The 25297-nt window shown below is 39.9% G+C and overlaps 1 protein-coding gene across 1 annotated transcript; it reads right to left on the bottom strand.

Moving 5' to 3' along the window:
• Positions 1–256: 256 nt before the first annotated feature.
• On the bottom strand, positions 257–6975 carry LOC114066055 (cytosolic 5'-nucleotidase 1B-like). The gene is made up of 6 exons (XM_027900447.1): positions 6784–6975; positions 6427–6594; positions 3530–3659; positions 2931–3053; positions 2098–2282; positions 257–1163 (listed from the first exon to the last, which is right to left on the bottom strand). Exons 1-6 carry the CDS (start codon positions 6910–6912, stop codon positions 825–827), a joined length of 1074 nt encoding a protein of 357 aa, XP_027756248.1. The 5' UTR covers positions 6913–6975; the 3' UTR covers positions 257–824.
• Between the last annotated feature and the right edge of the window lie 18322 nt (positions 6976–25297).

Below are 25297 nucleotides of genomic sequence, written 5' to 3'. Positions count from 1 at the left end.
TATTATTTCTGGGTAGATTCTCTGCTGTTACAAGGTGCGCTCTAAAGCTTCAGCCTTTGTCCCAGTCAAGATACTCACAGCATCTCAGATTTCTACCCAGCTCTGTGAAATATCCTGGGACTAAGTGAGACCTCTATCTCTCTCTCAAATTTGGCTGAAAGTGTTTCCTTCTGGTTCTAAACAATAGGAGTATGCTGATTACACAAACTCTGCCTGGGAAATTATGCTAAAACCCCAGTATAGAAAAATGACAATGTTCTGTAAAGCCAGCTTTATTAAGGTAAGAAAACAATATAGAAAAATGTGTAAACACAAGATCAAGTAAGCTAACATTTTACTGGAAGCTGAAACCTTGTGGTGACAGACCTACTGAACACATATTTAACAAGCAAACCATCAACAGGTAAACAGTTACATCTAAACTGTGCTTTTGTGAACTTCAGAAATAACTGTCAAGAACTAGCCTTACAGCATGAGTTTTCTTATAAATAACCCGTCAACAGTTTTTGGAGAAAATATAACTGTTCTGTCTCTCAAAATATGTCTCAAGCTATAAAAACAGTACAAATCTTTTCCTAATATCAAAACCACAGTGTTAGATCCAGACAGGTAAAAAATCTAAACCGCTTAAGAATTATATTAAAATAACTCCATTAAAAACTTACCTATATTAAAAATATTTCTTTTAAAGTCTGTTCTAGCCAGAAGTTCAATCTTTAAACATATTGCTTACAGTACACAAATGTAGAGGTTTTCAGACATAACTATTGGTTTATTAAGAGGCTGGCTGAGTTAAGAACTTTATCATTAATGGTGTCATCCAGTCATGAAGATTTGTGGTACTTCTGACCAATGCCATAGGGAACGTGTGCAGCTATGGTGCCTAATTTCTGTGCTCCTTCGATGTGGAACATCTGGTCATCAAAGAAAATGTGAGGGCGGATTTTCACCAGGATTGGTCCTTTAGGAGCTCCTGCTAGGAAAAGTGCCTCATCAATCTCCAGACCCCAGCTACGGAGAGTCTTCAGCACTCTAGCTCCAGAGCTCGCCGCACTTCTGGCTGTGACCAGGTAGGTCCTTATAGGACAGTTTAATCGTTCGTTTTTTGCGTAGAACTTCTTCTGAATTTTCCCCAGGTCTTCCAGAAAACCCTTCAAAGGGCCCTGAGTATAAAATACCAGAAGCATATTTAGTCTTTGTCCACAGTTCCCCAAATCATTCTTTTGCTTTCTGCCAGACTGCAGTTACACACAGAATTCCTTTCCCTAATGCTATGCTACTCTGCAAATTCTCTATGTAACATATCCAAATGGGTTTGCACCCTCACTAGGAATTCACGCACTGGAAAAAAGTTAAAAACATAATCCTACATGGTATGATCAGTGGGAAAATAATTCTCACTAAGGCGATCTCTTACAGTATAAGCTTATTACTATAGTCTTTAGTGTTCCTTTAGAAATACTGAACTCTTTTTACTATGAACCATGAGCTGCAATTCTTTCTCCTGCACAAAACCCGGATTAATGACTATACTACACTCCAATTAAAAGAAAAAAATGACAGTTTGGTTCTTCAAATCGCAATATATTGTACCATCCAGTACTTTCACAAATCAAGCTTTTATTATGAATTTATACTATTTTTAACAATAGTAGGGTTGGTCTTTCAGCCTAAGCTAATGTTAATATATTTGTGCTTTTTAGACAAATTACATAGTTCTGCTTCTGAATAAGTACCCTGTTTCAATAACCAGAGTATTTCAGTGTTAGAAATTAACATTACCTACCAAGTCTGATAAAAGGAAAAATCCAGGAAATCAGTACTATTATTTTTCTAATAATAACATTAAAATGCAACTGTAAGTCAGAGTCTTATATATGTAGTTCTCTCAGAGAAGTGAGAGATCTGGTGAAAAGGCTGCAGTGGTGGCCTTTTTTATGTCAAATATGCATTTTAAAGACTATCCTTGTAAAAGGAAATAAATTGGGCACTCAGCTTCCACAAAGAACACATACACATTGGGGAAAGTGGAGAAATACAGCAGCAATTAAAGTCATCAGATCTTTTGGAAACTTACTGATTCAAGAAAATACAAACCTGTGCAAGAGGCTTATTTTCATTCAGCTGTTCATGTTCAAAAAATCTATCTAATCCTTGCTCTTTGACAATCTGTTCTGATTCATCAGAAAAGATAACAGCATCCCCATCGAATGCCACCCTCAGCTGTGTATCCGAGTAAGAAACATCTTTGTTGGCAGTGAACATTGTAGCTGATGCAATGCCTGAAAATGGATCAGAGAACCCCAGTTAGTCCTGCAAAGTCATTCATTAAACCACCAGCAGTTTGGTTCCAACAGCTTATCTGTGGTGACCTTTATATGTGGTGAGTGGAAATGATCACAGAAGCTAATTAGTAATGGCTGTTCTGTAACACAAATGCATGGAAACTGTCCCATTGACAAAACTTCTTGGATATTCTTCCTTTCATTTTCACATAAGAATGTACAAGAACAGTCCCCAAGGTGTACTGCAAATGACACAAAGCAGGCAAGTCCCAGGAAACCACTTAATCAAACTATTTGCTATTTTTTAACTTCTTATGAAACACAGAAGCCATTTTTTTAAGTTGTATCAAAAAAGATGATGCTATTCAAATAGAAGTTGAAGAGAGGTGGAGATCCTTTTCTTTTTGAACAGGAGAAGACAGAAATGTGTAGAGTGATTAGGTTGTCATATCAGTAGGCTGAAGGGTCAGAGAGGAACAGTATCACATGATTTTATCTGGTTAAGTAAAAATAAGTAGTAAACTTGCACCATACAAAGTGGTGCCTTTCTGCATTTGATGAAGCAGCACTACTTTCTGTGAAAGACACACAGTATATTAATTTTTGAACAAGCTCAACAGAGAGATAAGGAAAGTCAAGTCAAACCTGCTTCTATAGCTTCTTGCACTTTTTCGGAGTCTGCTGAGAGGTACAGGTTTGTAAGGTATGCAGTCAGGTAACCAATAGGGCTTTGTCCTCCCGTCATACAGAAACGTTCAATTGTTAAGCCTAAAGTAAGAACAGCACAAAGATCTGCCTTGACACTGCAAACCTGTAAAAGTAACCTAAGAAAAGGTAGACTACCCTAGCTGACAGTAAACTTAAATTAAAAAAAAAAAAATGTTCATCATAATTTCAACAAGTTACACAACTTAAACTGACTAAGAAGTTTGATCAGTCCATCCTCATTCATAATTTAGGAGGAAAAAATCCCTCTAAGACAGAGTAATGCTGTGAAGGTGTATGTCTAGAGAGCATAGATAACAAACATCAAAAAGTTTAGGGACTTCTCAGAAGTTCAGATTCACACCTGACAAGTTAAATCTAGAGCATTGGACCAAACTGTTTAATATATCTCACTTGTTCTGACACCCGAAAATAAATATCAAAGCAGCTGTTTTTCCCAAGGTCAGAACAGCAAGAATAAAATTAATTAATATTATTATGAAATAGCTGTTAATTCTACCAGTATTTATTTTATTTACCATAGTGATTGATGCTGTTTATAAGTCTCACTCCCACTTGGGCATGGTTATTAGTCATCAGGACAATATCAAATCGTTCTTCATCATCAGGGTAAAGTTCAAGAAGGCGGGCATTGACATGCTCCAGAGCCTGCAGGATAAAAATGTGTCAGGCAATAGACAAGTGGAATGTGCCTCCTTTTGTTAATCACTGTAGCTTTAGTGATAGAATTGCCTTGAAGGAGAATTTGAAATACCTGATAGCTTAACTTGCTGAACTTGTTTTATTCCTTTCTGCTTTGCTGCTCCCAGTAACCATTTGACTGGTTCATTTGAAAGGAGGCAAATAAGTTTCTTTTGTTGAGTTACAGAATTATACTTTCTTGTGGAAATCCTTTTTCTCAGGACATCATAATCATCCAGAGCAAGTCAGTGCATTCATTGTTGATCGTTATTACAATCACCATTATTTTTTTTCCTGTCCACTTGAAAATTGTTCTTGTGAAATCAAGGAGAAAGTATAAAGGAATGAATACTTGCAGCTGCTTGTTTTGCATGCACAAATGTGAATTTGAGTCACAAACTTATGCAAAGATTTACTGACACAGTTCAGGTGGTCAGGTGTCAAAGATCCTGAGTAAGTCCTTAAGTAATGAGTACAAAACCATATCCTATCAAACATGATTAGCAATTTCTAATTGCAGTACCGAATGACAGATTTTGATCCGAGATCCCTTTAAAGATAATGAGCCAACATGTTATATCCACATTTTTGCATTCTTATTTCCTTGACCTTTTATCTGCTCATCTCTCTCTGTATCCATCTGTTCTCTCTTATTTAGAACCTCATCCCTTTGGAGTAAGACCTCGTTTTTGCATTCCTTGAATGGAATGGAATTCTTTGGGATTACAGCAATAAAATCAAAAACAAACCATCAAAAGAATACAAACATGGATTGATTTTCAATTAGGTGCTTTAAAAAGTCAGGCCAGTTGTTAAGAACTAAACCGCAAATTTAATTATTAAATTCTGGGAATCTCAGTTTTAAAAGCATGGCTATGTGATGTGGGACTGTGCTTAGGACATTTCTAAGTGAAAGCCTGGTATAAGGCCTAGGAAAAAAATCTTAGTATGTGGTTATAACCCACTTCTAATAATCTACTACACTGGCAATTTCTTAAATTATTAGGAAGTAGTGGTGAGCGGAGGAGGGGATTCCATTTTTTTGTCCATTGCCTATATATCTTTTACCCTAAGGAGACCCTGGCCTGTGATTACAAATCTGAAGTGCTACAAGCATGAGATATAATAGTTTTAAGTTAGTTTTATTCTCTTTTGCCTTCTTTATCTCCAAGTGGAAAAGATGACTCAACAAACCCACAGTTCTCCAGCCTAATGATTCCTGTGACTAAGCAATATAAAGAATTCAAACATACCACAGTGGAAGGAAACAGAGGTCAAGGTGCATTTAGCTGGGCATAGCTAACAGTTCTGATTTTCAAAGTATAAGGAGTTAAACAGTTAAATCTTGCTTATACTCAAACTGAATCTGGCACTGAATTCTAACAACTCTTAAAAACTGACTGTGCTAGCAGGGCTGCTAAAAGAAACAGAAAATTCCCTAGTCAGCCTATCCTCACTGGTGTACAAAGTGAATTATGACCTCATTTTTATGTTAAAAGCACCCATAAAGTGCTTTCAATCTACTAACAGCTATGCTATCAATACCACTAACAGCTATTCTATATTTACAGCAGCATGGGTATTGATATAAGTAATTTTTCCACTGTGTATGTTCAAAAAGTGATTAATTAAGACAATGTTTTTAATTCCTGAGACTAAAACTGAGGTACTCAAAATCTACTTTTAAAACTTGAGGTGTTCTACCACAACTGTAATTTCAGTAAGTATGACTGCTGATTTTGATTTCATTAATTTTCTAAAATCGCTGTGGTAGAGCTTATCACACAATTCTCAATGGACATAAAATTAACTCTGTACACAGCATTTCTTCAAGTCAGTTCCACTAAAATGTATGCTCCTCAAAGCAATACATATTTTCAGGTCTTTTCAATTTTTTTTGTAATTTCACTTGCTTTCCCTGATGGAAGCTGTTTTCCTTGGCCATTTCTCTTATTTTGTTCAGTGAAAGCAAAATATTCCATTTCAGCTCTGCTTAAATCCTGACTGCCAACTAGAGAGTGTATTTCTTTTGCTGGTCCTCAAGAACAATTTCCAGAGTGACAACAAAAGCAAGAAAAAATTAAAGCAGACCAAAAGGAATTAATTTCTTAATAATTACATTAATATAGAATCAACACTGTTTTGGGTTATTTGTGGGTTTTTGGGGGTTTTGTCTTTTTGCGTTTGTTGGTTGGGAGGAGGTTGTAAAAAACTTAAAACAATCAGGGGACTATCTTGACTGAAAAGGGTCTTAAAAAGAAAGGTAGTTTGTGGGCGCCTTGTCCAGCAGAAAGCGCAGGTTGCTCCTTACCCACATCTGGGATGTGATGCTGTGAGCCGGGATACAAACCGTGATGCTGAGGGTGCAAGTCTGGTCCCGGTGACGGGAGCAGTACGTGATCTGCCGCAGGCGTTCGGCATTAGTGCTGGCGGGAGGGGAGGGGATGTGAGGAGGAAAGGAATGGACAGGGAAGAGGAGAGGGGAGAGAAGCTGTGACCGGATGGACGGGGCGCACAGAGATGCGGAGATGCTGCCGGGCTACCCCGCCGCGGCGAGCTCACCGCTGGGAGAACAAGTGGCGAAAACGTCTCCCCGGGTCAGGGATATCTCCGCCCAAGGACGCCTCGGGCTCCTCCTCTTCCCGAAATCTGGCCTCGTAGCATCCTCCGAGCCCTGCCGCACCGTACACCCTCCCTTGCCCCGCCGGGCCAGCCTGCCCCCCCTCGCGGCTACCTTGACGAAGTAGAACGCCGGTCCGGGCTTGAGGGTGACGTTCTCGTTGTTTTGCTGGTACTCCACGTACTTCTCCACCCCCTGCTCTTGGTAGATCCGCCGCTCCTCCACCAGGTCGAAGAGGGCTCGGGAGGAGACGGCCACGGTGATGGCGTTCTGGGGCTTGGGCTGCAGAGCAACCTCAGGGTAGCGCTGGCCCGCAGCTCCCGGACCCCCAGCTTCCCCTGGACCCCCAGCTTCCCCCCGGACCCCCAGCCTTCCCCCAGACCCTCAACCTCCCCCCGAGTCCCCAGTCTTACCCCGCATCCCCAACACCATCCGCCCCAGCTTCCGGATCCCCGGCCCGCCCGTACGCACCGGCCGGGGTTTCTTGGTAACCAGGTTGTCGTAGAACGCCTTGGCCGCCGCCCAGTCCTGCTCGGCCTCCTGCAGCCCGACCTCCGCCTCCTCGCTGGGCTGCGGTGCCTCCGGGCCGGAGCCGCTCATGGTGCCTGGCGCGGCCGGGCTCGGGGCGGGCGGCGGCTGCGGCCGGAGAAGGGACCGGGAAGCGGTGGCAGTGGCCGCCCCCGCCCCGCCCCGCCCGGGCAGAGGGAAGGCACCGGCGCTGCCTTTCCCTTTGGCTGTGCCGCGCCCGGGCTCGCCCGGCCCTCCGGCGTCACGGCCCGGCCCGGCCCGCGGCGGTCCGGCCCTCCCCCAGAGCGGAGCAGCACTGGCACGGCGGGGCAGCGGGGCCGCGGCCTCCCCGCATCCCACAGCCCGCAGCGGTCCTGCTCGGGGGCTCCGGCCCTTCCCCGCGCCCCCTGCGGTGCCCGCGGCGCCCCCGCCCAGCCCACGCCGTTCCCCTCCACGGTACCCGGAGCTACTTGATGTCAGGCAACAGTCTCCAGCACCGAGTTTATCTACGGCGATAGAGATTTATCATTTAACTGCAGCGACCTGATTGATTTGACTGCAGCGAATTCCCAGGAGATTTCTTATATAATGTGTTTTAGCAGTGAAAATGAGCTTGATGCCCATGACCTGGGGTCCACTGTTCGGCGCAGCAACATGCGAAGTACCTTCAAGAAAAAGCAATTTGGGCAGTGATGTGGAGGGTGTGTGCAGCACTCACAAGGAGCTATTCTGGCATGAGGTTGGGGTGGTCTTAAAATCCAGAGTCCCACACAGAGGTATCGGCAGCATCTAATACACATCTATTACAGCTCTCTGAAATGGTCCCGTCTGCCTCTGCAGATCACCATGTGAACCACAGCAAAGATCCCCAAACTGATAAGCTGCAGGAAAGAGTGAGGAAGAAATCGGATTTTCTCCTGAGCCAGTAGAGGATCTGGCACAGCAGACCCACAGACTTTGCAACTGGTAACTCAGTGGGTATCTATGTCATACTTCATGTGATCACCATCCAAAGGGCTTTTAACATTTTGAATGGAGACTGTAAATATTGGTTGTGACTCTGATCACTACCTAATCTTTATCAAATTGTCAGATCTTTCTGCCTTCATCCAGTCTCAAAAAAAGAAAAAAAAAAACCACAACAAAAAAGGAACGGGATTATTTTTGTTACTTTTGCCCTTTTTTTTTTTAATGTGGCTTCCTAGTGAAAGGAGGCTTATGTAATTATACCATCTGTCCATCTTTCCTCAGTGATGTTCAATTGCAAACAAATTTGACCGAAGGATAAATATCTCAAAGAGATTTAAATTCTTAAAACGTTTAATGAGAATCAACAGCATGCAGTTTGTTGCCCTGCGGGGAAGGGACTTAATTTACTTGTTCCTCTGCTGTGTAGTAGCAAATGAATATTCCCTGGCTGATCTGCCACCTCCAAATCTACCACACTGCCTGTTGCCCAGATCACAAGAGAGGGACCGGGAAGCGGGGAAGTGGAGGAAATGGGAAGGTTAGAGTAGATGGGAATTGACCATACGGGAAGGGGAACTGGAAATATGAGAGAAAAGGAGAGGTACTGACAGTAGTGTATTAGGAAAAGAAGATCCAAGATAGGATCATTGTAGTGGCTGGTGTCATGGGAAGCTGTAAAAGGTATAACATAAATCTGAACAAATCTACTGATAAATGTGTTTGTTTTCCTTGAATTTTGATCCCGAGTTGATCCTATTTCACTGTGGTGCCTGAGCTCAGAGCTGTAGTGTGTCAAATACTACTGAAAACACCTGCTCCCCTTCACGCAGTCAGATCAGGCTGAGCAGCCAGGCTGAGCCTGGAAAAAGGGTTCAAGCCACAGAACAGCAGCTCCTGGTTGCAGTCACCATCACTGTCCTGCTTAGAGACTTCAGCACCACTCTAAGAAGGTGATCTCTAAGAAGAAGCTATTCTTGGTTAAATTGGTGTGTCCATTGCCTGTGGAGAAAATGGGAAAAGAACAGGAGGAATCAGGAACCAGTTCTCTAGTGGTTACAGAGCTGAACTGTCATCCTTGCATGAACCTTGTTGCCATCCTTGCATGGCCATACATTCCCCAGAGCTGAGACCAGACTGACTGCTTGTCATGCTGTGTTCCCCACCACCCTGCATCTACTCAGGAGCAAAATCAGAGCTCCTTAAGCATGTTCTTGGTTTTTATTTCCCCACACACCGTGCCCTTCCTGTCCAACCCCAAAAAATAATCATCACTCATTGAAGACTCCTTTTAACCTGTACCTGAAAACTTAAAAGATGGTAATGTGGTACAGGGCTCGAGCAATGCTGTTAATGTGCTGCTGCTGAAAGCAATGCTATGGTAACAGAAATATTTTGCTTGCCAGACCCACATGGTATCTCTACATAACACTCAGTTGTGTGAACATATGCACTGAGCTGCCATGTCTCTGTTCTGTGCTTGGCTGCCTGCTGCTGACATACCCTCCATTTCCTCTTTTGCTGGAGATTGTGAGCTGAGGGTCTGACATGAAAGCCTTCCAGATTCATCACCTTATAAATGAAATCTTGACTTCCCAAATGCAGAATGTAGCAGCCTTATCTACATCTTAAACATGTAGTAATGCCCACGGGGTTCCAGGAAAAGGCTATATCTTGCTTTCACTAAACCTCCTGGGGAGTCTGAGAAATAGGAATGGATCCAAAATTGGATGACTTTGTGGTTTCTGAGCTAAGCTGGAAAGGAATTTTCTGCTATCATGCATTAATTTGTAGGGCACTGACATAAAAGAAAAAAAGTGTGCTTCTCTCTTTGTATGTACATTTTTATAGTAAGCCATGCACATTCTCTGAAGTCTGTTCTAAGTATTCAAATGAAAAGGAAGTCCCCCTGCCTGAGCTCCTGATATTTTTCCTGTTTTAAGAACAGCTACTCAGAGAGATTGATATGTTCCTGTTCAAGAAGGAACTCAAATTGCATTACTACTAATAAAAACATTATATTTTTTTTTCTTATTTTGATACCTACTTCTATCTGAAAATATGTGAAATATTTCCAAATATTTAAAATAATAGAACAGAAGTAAGAGGTTGTTTTTTCTTTTTTTTTTTTTTTTTAATGGAAGGAGTTTATCTCCCTTTAGATATATAGATGCCAGTATGTATTGTGTGTTGTTATATCACAGACGTGTAGACTTCAGAGCCTAACTCTCCCAGAGTCACGTCAGGGCACTTCAGAGTGCAATTGCACTGACTTCTACTTCATATATGCCTTGTGATTTTTCATGCTGAGAGCCCAAGACCCACAGCATAAGTATGGTGTTCCCAGAAGGAAGGAACCTTAGAAGAGCTTTGATTTAGGTCATTTTGCTGTGGCAAAATGTGTAACAACACTCACATTACTCTTGACCTGCCAGATTAGTTTGGAAAATCCTCTTGTTTGTAGGTGGTATAATGCAATCCTAGAATTTAAGACCTGGTTCTTTAAAACAGTTAACAATTGATTTTTATATGTTTCCTACAAATCCTCAATGTGGATCTCAGGCAATCTATATTCCTTTATTTGCCTGCCTTTTATTGATCAAATTTAGTCTAATACAGGCAGAAATAAAAAAGCATTTGGTTTGTGCCGAAGATGTGCATGGTGAAGCTTTATCATGCCTTGAAGGCACATCTATTTATGAAGAAACCTTTACATTACATCATAGTGTTAACTTTTTCATCTCGTGATCCTCTCTAGTTCTCTTTTGGTCCCTCTTCAGCAGTATTTTTCATTCTTTCTTTTTAATTCCCCTTCCCACCCTCTGTGTGCAAGGGAAACAAGAATGCAAAAACCTGTGGCATCACATGGCAATCAAGGCCAAACACCTTGTGTCTTCTCCTGTCATTGCTTTGCTGCTGGTCTTTAATAATATGTTCATTTGCAAAAAACATAAATTACTTGGATCTTTTGTTCTTCTAAGATGATCTGTTCCATCTCCATCATTCTGAGCATGACTCATTCCAATATTCAGGTGACAGGTTAGGTTACAAGGAAAACTAAATCTAGCACAAGTAGAAGGAAATGCTACATAAGGTTCACTGACCTGTGATCTCTTTTCTCTAAGCACTCCAGTTCAATCATTACAGTACAAGTTTCACTTCTATTACTGAAGTCTTTTATTCTTTAGTCTTGTTAGGGTGAAATCAGAAGACAAGTTTTGTCTTTAGCATTTTGGAGATTTCTTCTCTCTAGAAGATAATTATTTTTCCTTGGAAAATACAATCTGTGATGGAACTTTTAAACTCTTTTAAACTCTAAACTCTCTTCCTAACCATTCTGAGCTGAGCAAGAAATATTTAGCTTTCTTTACCCCAAGAAAGGCTCATCACATAATTGCAACCTTTAAAAACCAATAAAGAAGAATTCTGAAATTCAGGTAAAAATACTATTTTAACCTAGATGCTTGCTAAAGAAATGGGAAAACAGTGCCTGAGCTCCAATACTAAACATGCCTGCCCCGTCTAATAGCTTGCCATAGTGAGAATTGAGAAGGATTCAGTGACTTCTTTTAGAGGAGGGCAGGATTCCAGCTCCAAACAATCCTGGCCACCTTATCAAGAACATGGAATATGACAAATAGCAGAAGAATACAGTCTTGTTGATAATCTGTGGTCAGAAAAGGCTCAACAAAAAGCACACATATGCTATCAAAAATAATCATATTGTCTGGGGGTTTTTGGGTTAGAAAAGAATCTGTTATAAAGTCATAACTTCTGTGTTAATAAAAAAAATGAACAGCAACCATATCAATAATAATAGGTTTTGTTATTCAAGGTTTGACTTTGTAGCACTGGAATCACTCTGTAGGCGCTTAGAGAACACAGTGAAAAAAAAATAAATAATACTGAAAAAAAAAGATCATCTGCAGGAAGGTTTGTCCCTGTTCCAAGAATAAAACAGAAGAATATTTGCAATACAAAACAACTACACATAAGATGGAAGGTGGATAAATTATACATACAAACCTTATGGGCTTCCTATATTCTACTGCATAAAAAGTACAGTATCATGAAACATTTTAGATTCAGTTCTATATAATAGAAACAGTTGTCGGAGCATTTTTCATTATGCACTAATTATCCCTTTGATAATAGAAATAACTGAAGGCTCTTGTCACGCAAACTGCTCCACACAGGAACACGTCTGTGCAAGACTGAGGCCTAAATGTTGAAACCCTATTTATCCATTTTACCATAACAAAGGACGCTAAACTATTATAAGATTCACTCTGGTAATTACATTGCCAGACCTTCTGCATTAAATACCCATGGTTTAGTTGTTAGTTGTGCTATCTTCCATGAGGGTTCACATTAAGTATTAAATTAGGTTAAATTCTTTATGAGAAATCATATTGAAAATGACTCTTGGGTCTTTTTTTATATGGTTTTACAAAAATACCACAGAGATATTAGTCTCTGATGCACTGTGCTACTTATAGTTTTTAAAAAAGGGGAGAACAAGCAAGACTATTAGATATGTTTCTCCTCCCTGCTCTCCAGGGCATACATAGAAACCCATTCAAGCAAAATCTGGTTTCCCACCCATTTCCTGAATGGAAGACGGTATCAAACAATGTGTGCTCCCAAGTGACACTGATGGGGGCTACTGTGCAGCCCCTGATGGGACAGCAGAGTTATCCCTCAGGATTTGGGCAGCAGGAGCAATGTCAGAGCAGAACCATCAGAGCAAAACCATCCACTGAGTGTGTTACAGCACTGACTGCCATTCACACATATATTGTGGAAAACAGATCTGCTGTTTTCCAAAAACAGAACATCTGACTTTTCTCTTTACATAGAAACCAAGTCTCATTTAAACCTTACCCCTCAGTATAACTCACAAATAATGGGACCTACAGAGCAGATTGGGCAGCAGGAATTTTGTTTACATAGCCTACCATCCTGCTGCTATCCTTGAGGAATATGTGAAAAAAAAAATTCACTTTCTACACACTCCTGGACAACGAAAAATAGGAATATAGTCAGAAAATGTGCAAATTGCTCCAAGCGAGGGGTATGGGATGATGTGATTATACCTACTAATAAAGGAGACAAGCTTTAATTGCTGCGAGAGTGCTTTTGACTTCACAGTTACCACCCACTTTCAAGAATAGGATTGTAAATGATTAGTGCAGTGCTCCTGAGGGGAAAAGAGGAGCCAGAAGTGTAAATACAAGAAGAGGTTTAGGACTTCTCGAAGCTATGGCTTCAAACCTGTCAGCAACCTGCACACAACATCTCTGTTACTTAAGTTACAATGTGATTCTCTTTTGCATGGAATGTGTATCCCATTTCTGGTTCAGGTTCCCTCTCTCCTTTTGGCAAGTTAAGCATTTGGGAGTAAACAAGTAAAGACTAAAAGCAATGATAACGTGTTATTGTTTGTGTTGTGCTAGTTTCCAGGGGCCTCAAAAAGCGCTGGGGAGCTGTTGTGTTTGATGCTGTAGGAATACACAGGAAGGTACTCCCCATATGACACCCCTTTTCCCTTCTCGAGTCCTCTCAGTAGAAGGAAGATTATTTTTGCAGACCTATCCAAGCTCAAGCATTAAGTGTGAGGCTCTCTGAGTTGCCCTTCTGCACATGCTTTCCCACAGCTGGGCTGCTGTCTGGTGCATTTGCAGAGTAGTGTTTCAGTCCCTTGTCTGCACTTGGCCTGCACAGAGCCAAGAAAACTGGGACAACCCAGTTGGTGTGATCTCTACTGGGAATTGCCTGGTGCAGAGGGTCATGAGCCAAGGTTATGGGACTCAGCTGCAGCTGAAGGTGAGACACACACTCAAAAGCTCCTCGTGCTATGGCTTCTGCTTTTGTTGTGAGACCTAAACCTTCCTCAGACACCTTCATCAGTTCCCATTGTGCATGCATCAGGAAAGAAAATACTCCAGCGGTCTGTTTTTAGTTCCATTGAAAGTGACTTTCAAGTTCGATTATTTGCATTAAAGCAGTATTTATGCTTCTCTGTTTTCAATATTTTTCTTGAGAGTGTGTAAAGATAACGATGCAGCAAGGACAAGAGTAACAACAGTAATAACATAAAAGCAATGCTTGCAGTTGGAGGCTTCTACAATTTATAGTTCTGTAAGTATCTGCATCACAAAATCCAACCCTCATTTTAAATGGTGCTATAAAATCACAGAACAAAGAGAAACTCAATGGGGATTTCAGTAGGTCAAGGATCATATAACTGGGTTATTAACTTCAGCTCCTTACTTTGAACAAAACACATAGAGTGTCCTGTCTTTATCCTGGTTCCCTTTCAACCTGGTACAGAAATTTCCAGGTTGGATGCAGTCATTATGAGCTTTCTCTATGGAGAAAAGAATGTATGTATAGAAGACAGTTCATTCCACTGCAGGCTTAACTTACACCCTGGATGCTCTTTCTCTTTCTTTTTCTTAGGAGAGCCTAACATGACTGTATAGCTGAGGTCAATGCCTTTGGTAAATGTGTGTGTGTAATGCTGGTGCAGGGCAGGGGAATAAATCTAGATCTCTGAAACTGGTTAAACAAGATTAATGTCCAGTCTCTTCAAAGGTACTGCAGGACTTTTAACCTGCCTGGAAAGCCCTGGGTAGGGCTCCAAAGCTAGAAGCTACAGACCTACCAAAAGATGGAGAGTCTGTGAGATCTACAGCCAAAGGTAACCTATGGATCTTCACCCAAGGGTCTTCAAAGTATTTATGCTGGGTGTTACTGTGGCAGTGTGGCAGCAGTAAAGCCTAGGCTAGCCCAGTGCTGCTGTGCCTATTCCTGGCAGTAATAAATAGTTGAGGTTTACTCATGGGCTATAGTCAACCTCCTGCTGTGTAAGCATACCTCAGCAAGTAGCTTCTGTTCATCTGAAATACATATTCTGTGGTTTTTATAGGCTTGTATGTATGTTACTGTGTGAAATTCAGTGGTCTGTGGCATGAGGGAGATTATACATGTTGATAAGAAGGGTTGTTCATGTGTTTAAACTCAGTGAATCACTGGAAGATCAGATTGAGTTTAGTGTTTGGAGAGACCCTGACAGGTCCTAATGACCTGTTCAGATTTGTGGTTCTGTGGTGACTGCCTGCCAGTGCCAGCGTTTGGTTTTAATTAAAGTGCATTGAGTGTTTTTGTGACCTGCAGCCATGTCCTTTTACACTGCCCTGTCTGCTCTCAGAGGCTCAAAGGATTATTGTAAATCAGGATTTGCATGGGGCTGGGGTGCAACTGTTGAGTCAGAAGGCTGAGCTGGTCCTGAACTCACCCTCTAACAAAGCTATTGCTATACCCACTGCTAGGTACTAGTCACAAAATTGAGGCTGAAAATCTGGTGCCTGGCTAGATTCTGATTTAGGTAATAAAATATTATAATACACTGTTTAGAGAGTAGAAAAAGCAATGAGGAGTAAGAAAAGATTTCCTGACTCTATTTCCTTGAACTCACAATAATATAAATATATAGAACAATGAATGTATTGAAAGAACTAGAATTCTTTTGTTCTCTCTTGAAGTTGGGAAACTGTTACAGAGTCTTACTCAGACATATTTTCTTTACTTTACAGTTTGAAGCTAATGAATATCTCTGTTGTACGAGAGATTTTCGTGTTGCCCTTGTCTCCATGTATTTTTACACCCTTCATTTTGGTGAGGTGTTTTCTGCATTGATTGCAGTTGTCCTTCTCTACATCTGTTCCAATTCCAGTAAGCCTTCCACAAACCAAGAAATCCAAGATTTCACTGATCACACCAATGTCTTACTAGGACTTCTGTAGTTACATTTACCAGAATACTGAACATGTTATTTGGAGTGCTGCAGGGGGTTTTGAACCTCCCTTTCTTCAGGACTTTGTACAGACATAATCCAAATGCTCTGCCTCATAAACCTGCCGATTAACTGTTAAACAGGAATAAGAAACTTGAGTTTTTCTAAGTCTTGTCTTGTGTGTCACTCAGCATATACTAATTTTATTTTAGCAATATTTACTAATTACCATTGTTTCTTTATTACAGCTTCTGTTAACCACTTAGATGCTAGATTTCTTTTTCTTAAGCTCATGATCTTATAACTTGTGCCATTGCATTTAGTCTCATTTTTAGTCTGTACTGTTCCAAGGTCTTTCAGCCTTGCTAAACAAATCCAATCAAACTGATAAAATTTTCTGGCTTTTCAGAATCCAGAAAGATTTTGACTAACAACTAAGGTCATTAACAAAAATTCAGTAAAATCAGATTAAGGAATGTCTGAAGAGGTATTAACAGCAGTCAATGAGTTTCCTCATGTCCCATTTAGTAGTTCCTCCCCCACCGTAAAATTCTTTTAGAAACATCTGGGTTTAAATATAATCTGAAAATTATTCAGTAATAAGTCATAAAATATGGTGTCACATCACATAACTAAAATCAACTTTTTTATAGAACTTCAAGATTAGTTTTGAAGTTTTTCCTCTATATAAAAATCATTGAAAAAAAATTTTATTTGTACAAGACCTGCCTTTTTCATTAAAATTAATGCAATTTTTGTTTCTTTCTAGTTTTGACTCACAGCTTTGAATGCTATTTAGTATCTTCAATTTATTTTCATCTGACTCAATTACTAGTTGTTTGATAAAAAGTTATCTATAGCTATCTCTGTAGATATTGCTTCTCTAATATCCTCCTCACTTTTACTAATCAAGTAAAAATAACATTACTTCTTATCCAAACAGGAGGTGAAATATGTTTTTATCAAATCCAGAAGTAATTAGTGCTTATCATTACTGGTACTATTTGTTCTCATCTTACACCAAACAGACTTTTTCCAGTTTTTCCTAAAAGTCCTCTTTTTTTTTTTTTCTTTAAAAAAAAAATCCGAACAAACCAATCAAACACAAAAAACTTCACAAACTAGTCAAGATTCACCTGAAATGACACAACTGCAGGTTTGGTTCTTGATGTAGGGTTTCAGGGCAGCATCAAAGGGTATTCTCCCCAGTAAATAAGCTACCCCATTCAGCTGTACCATACAGTGCAAGCCATGCAACTCATGATTACAGGGCCAAGTGGTAAAGCCAAAGCTAAACAGTTTGGAGGTGCTCCATTTTCTGATGCTTACCTATTTTGTTGCTGATGGCCACAGGAATACTCACTTGCTACTATTTGCTAAAAACTTAATTTGAATAGTCTATTCAGGCTTTGGGGCAGAAGATTTCTGTGTTCAGGTCTCTGGAGACACCTTTGCCTATGCAGCCTCAGTAGCTGACAATAACAAGGTATATATGGAACAGGAATAATATGGAGCAATATTAATTCATTAATGATATCTGCATAATTTAGTAAAAGTAGTGTCAGGCTCTTTGCTATATCTCCCCTTTCCCAGCATTCAGTATTGACTTTTGGAAAAAAATATGTAGATAACAAGGTGGCTTTATGTGAATTATTGCTGTATTTCTTCCTAATCTTTTGACAATGAAATATATAATCTGAGTTTTCCACTTCAACAGAAACATTTTTTTCTAACAGGGTGTTTTACTCCTTCACAGCAGAGATGATCAGAGCCCTGGCAGGGCCGCGGTCTGTCCAAGTGCCAGCAGAGAAGTTCCAGCCTGATAGCAGACTCAAAGCTTCTGGTCTAATGGATGATGATGGTGCCAGCACGTGTGTCTTCTGGGAGATAGGAATGTCGATCTCACACCACAGCAGGATTTCTTTCCCTTTACAAAATTCAGTGGTTGCTGCCAGAAGCAGCAGTGGTGGCATTGATTCCAGCTGCTGCCGCCCAGCAGAATGCCAAGACAGATAAAGTGTGGGATGTTCTTAGCAACTCCTCCATGAAGTAGTGAGATAACACAAAAAACATAAGGAGATATTAAAGAGCACATGATAATCCCTTTTCAGGAAACAGTGTTTCTCCAGAAAAAGAGGCTGAACTTTATCAAAGGGAAAATGTCTCCTGGAGGACTTGCCAAGGTAAATCTCTTTGATGCAAAGATTTCAAGTAAAGACATTCACCTTAATCTATTGTTTGGTGACTTGGTCTTCTGATACAGAGAATAATTATGGGTGTTTTCAGAATTGCTGTGGTCTGCAAGTCCTCCAAACCTAAAATAAGTAGTTATAGTGTTCCCACTTCATCACTCTGATCTTAGTCACCTACATTTCTCTGAAATTTAATAATGCCTAATGCCTTTAGACTTTGCTACTTGAAAGGGCTTCAATGCCTTGTCAAAGGCAGATTTCAAAAATGCAAGTCCTCATTAACAAGTTTCTTTCAGCTTTACAGTTTTATTATTTTGCTCATGCTAAAAGGGGTAAAGTAAATAATGGCCAGTCTTCGCGAACGAAGAACCGGGGAAGGTCTTTACACCTTCCAGCCTGCGCATTGGATTTTTTTTAGGTGAGACACAGTGTGCGCAGAACTAAAAGGGGTAACATCTAGCATAATGAATGACCCACAAAGAACTTGCCCAAAGGGTAGTACAAAATGGAGAGGAAAAGATGAGTGTTTAGCTGTTGAAATTAGTATTTTCAGGCAGATTGATCTTTCTGCCGGTTTTTCACCCCAGACGTTTTCAGTTTAGTTTATTTGTGTTGCAGTAGAAGTGACAATGTAGTTAAATATAGCCTCTGAAAACAAGATCCCTGCCTGTTTCATTTGTATTCTACTGTTCTTTCATTAAACATTTCTTCATCTTTGCACAGCCAAATTCTTACAATAATAAATCAGAGATACCTAAAGTTCTTGCCAAGTCAAATATCTACAGTTTCTGGCAATTATGTAATTTCCAGATTTGCTACAATGGCTCTTGCTGATAAGTAAATTGTCATAAAAAGAAATGTTCCAGACCAATCTTTATTAGGGTGTCCTTCACTGATCTATGTAAAATAATCCCCCTCCTGCCCCACTCTCTTTTAGAAAGGAGAAACATAATTACAGCTTTTTCCCTTGCTTTGAATGACTCTTCATCATAACAATTTATATCTGGAAAATGTCACAAGAAAATGTGAAAAAGGTAAGTTTAAACCAAAGAAATCAGGCACTGCTGTTATTAATAGAGCAGCTCAAAAATGTTTCCCATGATGTGTTATAAGGACTCTGTCTTATAATAAAATTTAACAGTGATGTATTTCCCTTGTTCTCAAGTTGATTTTGTATTAGAAGTCCAGACAAAGGTAATTTGTAACAAAGGTCCCTGATCCAATATCTGTATATGGAAAAGACTCAAAGGACTTCATGCCCATTTAAAAACCCTCTAAAATGATTAATGGCTAAATGCATTACAAATTATCAAGTATTTCACACTGACAAAACAGAGGACTTGTTATGAGTTTTGGCCAAATTTTTGTCCCTTACTATTTAGAATGTAATATCCCATGAACAGTAATTTTTAACCTCCATGCAGGGTGGTGGTGAAGTAAGGGCAGATTTAAAAAAGGCCTGCACCTTTTGCCCATTTTTTTGGCCATTTTTTAATGTAGTTGTTTTATATTTAAATGGGTTGCTAATCTCATTTCCACCTCCAGAGCGAAGAATTCCCTGAGTCCTTCATCATTTTGATGGCAAATGAGGAAGAACAAAATGAATTCCCAGGTCTTAGCTATAAGTTCCCGGTTTCTGGTCATACCTGGAAGTGATTCTGGCACCAGCTCTGAAAAAGAAGCCTGTTCCTTTCTGCACTTAAAATCTAATGATTTATTTTCCAGCTCTGAATAGTTTTTTCTTGAGTGAAAAGGCAAGGCTGGGGTATATAGAAATGGGACCTGTCCTGACTAAAGGAGTTGGCCAGTCTCATTCCCCATGGTGTATTTGAAACAAAGTCCTAAAAGTAATATTGTTGATTTTGCACAAGCAGAACTGTGGAGTATTAACACAAAACAAGAGAAACACAAACCTCATGTCTTTCAGCAGTAGTCAAAAAAGAAAACTCTTATTATAATTTGCATTCCTTGTAACTACCATATTCGTCTCTGATGGCATTTTGGACTCCTCGGTACTGGTGACAGCCACACAGGAAAGTGGAGAGCTCTTCACGTGCAGCAAGGCCAAACACAGCAGTTTGGTTATTCCTGTGGCTGTGCTGGCATGCCCAGAAGGCAGTCTCAGGGCATCACTCGCTTCTCCTCTAAGAAGTTCCCTCTTCCATCAGCAGCCAGCACTCAGAAGGCTGGCAGCATGCCTTCCAGGGATCTGCTAGACACCACCTCGGCTTGAACTGCCACACAGGAACACCCAGAGCCCAGTCCAAAACCTGTTGACAGCTAAGAATATATTGAATTATAATAGCTATTACACATATTTAATGACAGTATGTTTACACAACTCTATTAGGTCATATGCTTACTTTACGCTGAGAGCTGCTAGCTGTTAACAAATGTGCAAAACTGCTGATCCTACATGTGAGATCACTGGTATCTTTTTTTTTTTTTTTTTTCAGTTGCAAAAAACCACACAGGTTTGAAACACACACAGGAAAGGCTAAAAGAACAGAATTGTCTACCATCTCAGAAACATTATAGAAATCATAACATGGAGGACACTAATTTATCACGCCCAAGATGTGATCAGTCTGTGTAATATTACAGAACAAAAAAGTATGTCTGTTTATCCATCAAGATATTATTTTCCATAAGACATTGGTTTTTCCTCCATGTGTGTCATGCCCTGATGCTGTGCATATAACTCAATAACTGTTCTGAAGTTTGTCAGGTTTCCAACTGCCCTTGTGTCGTCTTTATGAAATTTGAAAACATTAAGGTTGTACATATTATCTTTTGATGTGATTATATGATTCATTATCCTGCAGCCTCAAGGGGCTAAGAAATTTATATCATATACAAACTCAACTGTTTAGCGGTTTGTCCGGGGGCAATGCTAGGGTCAAAATTAAATATGTTGAACCTCTCTTTTATATCTTTCATGCTCCCTGCCCTCTCCTTATTAGCAAGATCTCTGTAAGATGTAAATAAACTAACCAACAGAAAAAAATTTTTTTGCTTTTATGTCTTTATAGACTTAAGTCTCAGTCAATAGAAAAAAAAATGCCAGTATTCATTCAAGCAAACTGAAACTCATCGCAGTGCTAGTATTTTAGGAAATGTATGAAAATTCCATTCAAGTCTTCCATGATGCAAACGCCACCAAAATATCACATCACCATCAATCTTTGTTATGCACTGTAGATGAGGGCTTAGTGAGCTTTCAAGGGTTTTTGGTAAGGGTAGGTGTGGTTCTCCACTGACTGATCCCCCACCCTCCAGCCGGTCCAAGCGTTGTCTCTGGGACTTAAACTCCAGGCTGGCATCTGCTATATTCATGTCAGTAAGTCTTTCTCTGCTGTCTGGGGGTCCTGAAAACTCTGCCAGTAAAGTTTTCTTTCTTCCCAATCTTGCTAAAATGCTGGACTGGACAGGTAAGTCCATACTACCGTGTTGGGGAAGGACTCAGGCATCATCCCATGATTGGCTGTAGTGCTTTGCTGTTAGTGTGCTCCTGGGCACGACAGAGCTGTGCCACACAGGGCTCTTCCCAACCACACACACACTTCTGCAGGGATTTAACAAGGCAGATATTGCTTCCACTATAGTATTTTCAACATGGACACTCTGCTTTGGGAGACAAGAAATGTTACCCTTGCAGACATGAGTTGTGCCCGGCCGACAAACTGGTTTTTTTTATTGTAGATATGCCATAAATTTCCATCGAAGGTTACTCTCTGCTGTAGAGTTGTGATTGGAAAAGAAAGAAGCTGAGGGAAAGGAATACAGTGCATGGTCCCACTTCAGCTCTTCCCCCATCCAGGTGCTAGAGCAGAGAAGGAATTCAAGCAGTCTTACCTGAGGTCTCAGACAGCAACCAGGGCACCAATAAAGAGCCATAAAACGACTAGGAATAGGACACAAAATTAGTAGAGTGAATACAGCATCTCTTAACATCCGATCATTCTGGATTTTTTTTTTTATTTTTTTAAGCTGGGTATGTATAAGACCACTACCATGGTATTAGTGTATCTCCCATCACTATATTGAAGTATTAAAATATGGATTATAGTTAACATTAAAATTGCTCATATGGGACCCTCAAGACCCTTTGCACTTTGGTGAATTACAGGAATGCTTTCAGTGAAGTAGATTAATTGATGCAAATAGGGGAAAATCTACTCTTGAAATTTATGGCTAACACAAGTTAGATCTGAGGAATTTTGTGTGTGTGTGTAAAACTATATATCTACAGTTATTCTAGCAAGTAAAAAATGGAGTTTGCAGAAGAGTTATCTTTTGGGTCTGTGGAATTGATGTAAAATATTTCAGCAAAAGCAGCCTTACAGTTGCAGTAAAGCCAATATCTTACAGCTGTGACTGTGCTAGGAGAACTGCCATCAGTGTGGTAGTAAAAAAGAAACAGGCAGGAAATAGGTTTCACATTCTGGCCAAATGTAATAGTATGGAAAAATGTTTATGTCCTGAGTAAGGACAAAGAAGTCAAAAATCTAAAAACATCATGGGCTATAAATCCAGAAGATATGGTTTTGGTTCAAATCAGCTGTAGCATTTTTTTTTGGCAATTTGGAAATATTTTCATTGTTTTCAGTATATACTTTGTGATTTAAATAGTTTATATTTCTTCTTGACAAGTAATTTTGAGACATAAAATGGTCATTTTTAGAGACAAAGTCTTCGTTACTTAAAAAAAACACATTTGCAAATGCTTTTCAATCCATTTCCCAAAACCAACATTTCCCCTTGAAAACAATATTGTATAAAGTAATCAATATGTTCTAATTTGAGAAGTAGAACAAAAATGTTCCTTACCAGCTCACTGATGTATCCATAATGACAGCAATTTTCTTTGGTAAATGAGGCTTGGAACAATTCATGTAGATTAGACTTGTGTATGTGGGTGTTGCAGGACTGGCAGTGATAGTTTTATATGTTTTGATAGTTTTATAAGCTCTATCTTCATTTTCTGGAGTTGATTGCTATTTTTTATTTTCTGACATTATTGGGGATTCTTTCTGCCACACTCACAGATGTCAATGAGCAGAGCTATTCCCACTACTTAATAACGATTTTGGACTGGCTTTAGGTTTGAAGTGGACAATTACAACATCTAAATGCTAAGAGAAAGTAGGACAAATCAGAAATAAAAACAAGAATGGGAACTGTAAACATTTTTGCAGAGTTATATCCTCTTTTTGTGGCTTGCAAAACTTAAGAAAAATATGTCTGAGGAGACGTTTTGACAGAACTTTCTGATATATGTTCATTTTGCTGCACAGGATGACATATTCTCTCATTAATGCATGTGTAGAACACCCACAAGTCTGCACACAAGACATTCACTGATGTTCACAGTAGAATTAATATTAGCTGAACTTGATGCCGTGTATTTAATAGAGGATAAATGATTAACAAATGTGATAACAAAGGCTAACTCTGTGCACAGAGTTCAGTTTCCTCCGTGGTTGGTAGGTAGCAGTGGATTCTTCTAGGGGATGATTCAAAGCAGAAACTTCCCACAGGGGCTCTCTGGCTGAGCCAGCACTGAAGGGCTGACAGGTCCTGCAGCGAAACCGTGCGGGCTCTGCTCGTGCGGCACCATGGCCTCATTCCAGCTCAGCGAGGGGAGTAGATGGAGGTTGTGTTTCATTCACTTGTACATCAGGATTTCCTTCCAAAGGAAATGCAGGTCCAAAAGTACATAGGATATCACATATCATTTCAGTTTATACCCTGATGTAAAAAAATTGTGGGGCAAACTGTAGAGTATATCTTTCCTGCTGTATGGATGCTCCTGGGGGGCACGTACTGGGAGCAGGGCTGCAAGGTGCATGATGGAGTACACTCATGGTATTGCAGAGTAGCCCCTTGCTCTCCAGGACCTTTAACTACCTCAATCAGCAATAGATGAAGTATCGACTGAATTACTACTTACTTCTGAAGCTATCCTCTGGATTTTCTGTCCCTCCAAACTCTGAAAAATACCAGCTCTGAATCCAGATATCGTTTCTTTATCATCTGGAATTAAATCCAAGTACTATTGAGCAGTCTTACCTCTTAATTTTGACAATGCATATCCTTTAAAATATGCTATGTCCTGAAAATAAATTGTGGAATTGTTTGCTGATGTTTTTTAAAGACCAGCTCTTTCCTGCTGACTGTGTCAAAATAAACCTTCTCTGGAGACTTCAGATATTTAAGATCATGACCAAATCAGTGCTGATCAAACTGCTTGGCTTGATATGGAAATATTAGACCTACCCCTTTGTAGCTATCTGGGAAATACTTGATTTTATACACACATTAGTAGAGTTTCTGGAGTAATACTTAAATAGTGTTATTATTCAGCTTAGTTTACCCCAACATAATTTCCCCTGTATGGTCCTTTGCTGCTGTGCTGTAACAACTAGAAGAAAATGACTTTGCAAAAATGGAGAGAGAATCTTGAGGCCATTATGCTTTCTGATTCCAACTGTTATTTTATATACCTATAGAAATTATATGTTAGCTAAACCATCTGCTAAAGTCATGCACAAGCTGTTATTTAACAGGGTCTGCAAATGATCAGATACAGGCTCGCAACCAGGTCACTCAGTCATTACAAATGCGTTTCAAATAGGATAATTTGACCAGCTGAAAGATATATAGAAATATTTTCTGAGGAGAAAAACACTAGAAACTGCTTGACTGTTACTAGGCTTTAACCTTGAAAATATCTTTAGAAAGAGAGTGGGGTCCAAACCACAAAATACAGAGCTGGATTTTAAAATCCTTGAATTTGGGGGTTCTGGTCTGAAGTTTTAGTTCTGCTCATTGTTGAAGGGGAACTAATTTGTGAAATTCAGAGCTGCATCTGGGTTTGAGTTGGATTTTAATGCAAGAATGTGGTTATTTGCTTCCAAGACTGTTGGTTCAGACCCCACTTCTAATTATTGTCACAACTGAGGAAGCAGTGATCATTAATGCACGTCATTCAGGAACTCTGTACAAGTATATTTGCACAAAAGTTTCACTTCACGCAATTGGAAGCAAATGTAGCGGTTGCAGACAGAGCTGGTTTGGCCATGAGTAAGACTGCTTACAGCTCTGCAGAATGCAAACTTGAATCTTTAAGGTTAGCAGGTTATGGCTTCTAGAAGCAGACAAAAAGAGATCACTTGTCTTAGACTTACTTTGACTATGAGAAAATCTGCTATGAGTTCATTTCCCACCAAAGACTATTAAAAATGAGCCAAAATGCAGCAAGTTCTTTTGAAAGTTATTAACTGCTCTTCTCCCTGCACTGCCCTGATTTTTTTTTTAACATTGGCTTTCTATTTATTTCCAATGGAAGCCAGGTTTATGGGATGATGTGTTCATGTCTCTGAAAGCTTTTGATATTTTTGACTATTATTCAGATAGACCTACTAAAGATAGCAGGGTCTGTTTGGGAGTCCTCTTTGAGGAGAAGGGTGCAATGTGACTGTCAAAGGAGTTGCCTTATGCATAAAAACTTGGTGATTGA

Source organism: Empidonax traillii, unplaced genomic scaffold (assembly GCF_003031625.1).
Source record: "Empidonax traillii isolate 1590-97213 ecotype Southwest subspecies unplaced genomic scaffold, ASM303162v1 scaffold730:size536693, whole genome shotgun sequence".
NCBI classification, from domain to species: Eukaryota; Metazoa; Chordata; class Aves; order Passeriformes; family Tyrannidae; genus Empidonax; species Empidonax traillii.
This window is presented reverse-complemented; position numbering and strand designations above follow the sequence as displayed.

Coding starts and splice junctions, on each gene's coding strand:
- LOC114066055 (XM_027900447.1), bottom strand. CDS start 6,912: ATGAGCGGCTCCGGCCCGGAGGCACCGCAGCCCAGCGAGGAGGCGGAG. Junction 6,595..6,783: donor TTACCAAGAAACCCCGGCCG/GTGCGTACGGGC, acceptor GTTGCTCTGCAG/CCCAAGCCCCAGAACGCCAT. Junction 2,283..2,930: donor GCAAGAAGCTATAGAAGCAG/GTTTGACTTGAC, acceptor ATCCATTTTCAG/GCATTGCATCAGCTACAATG.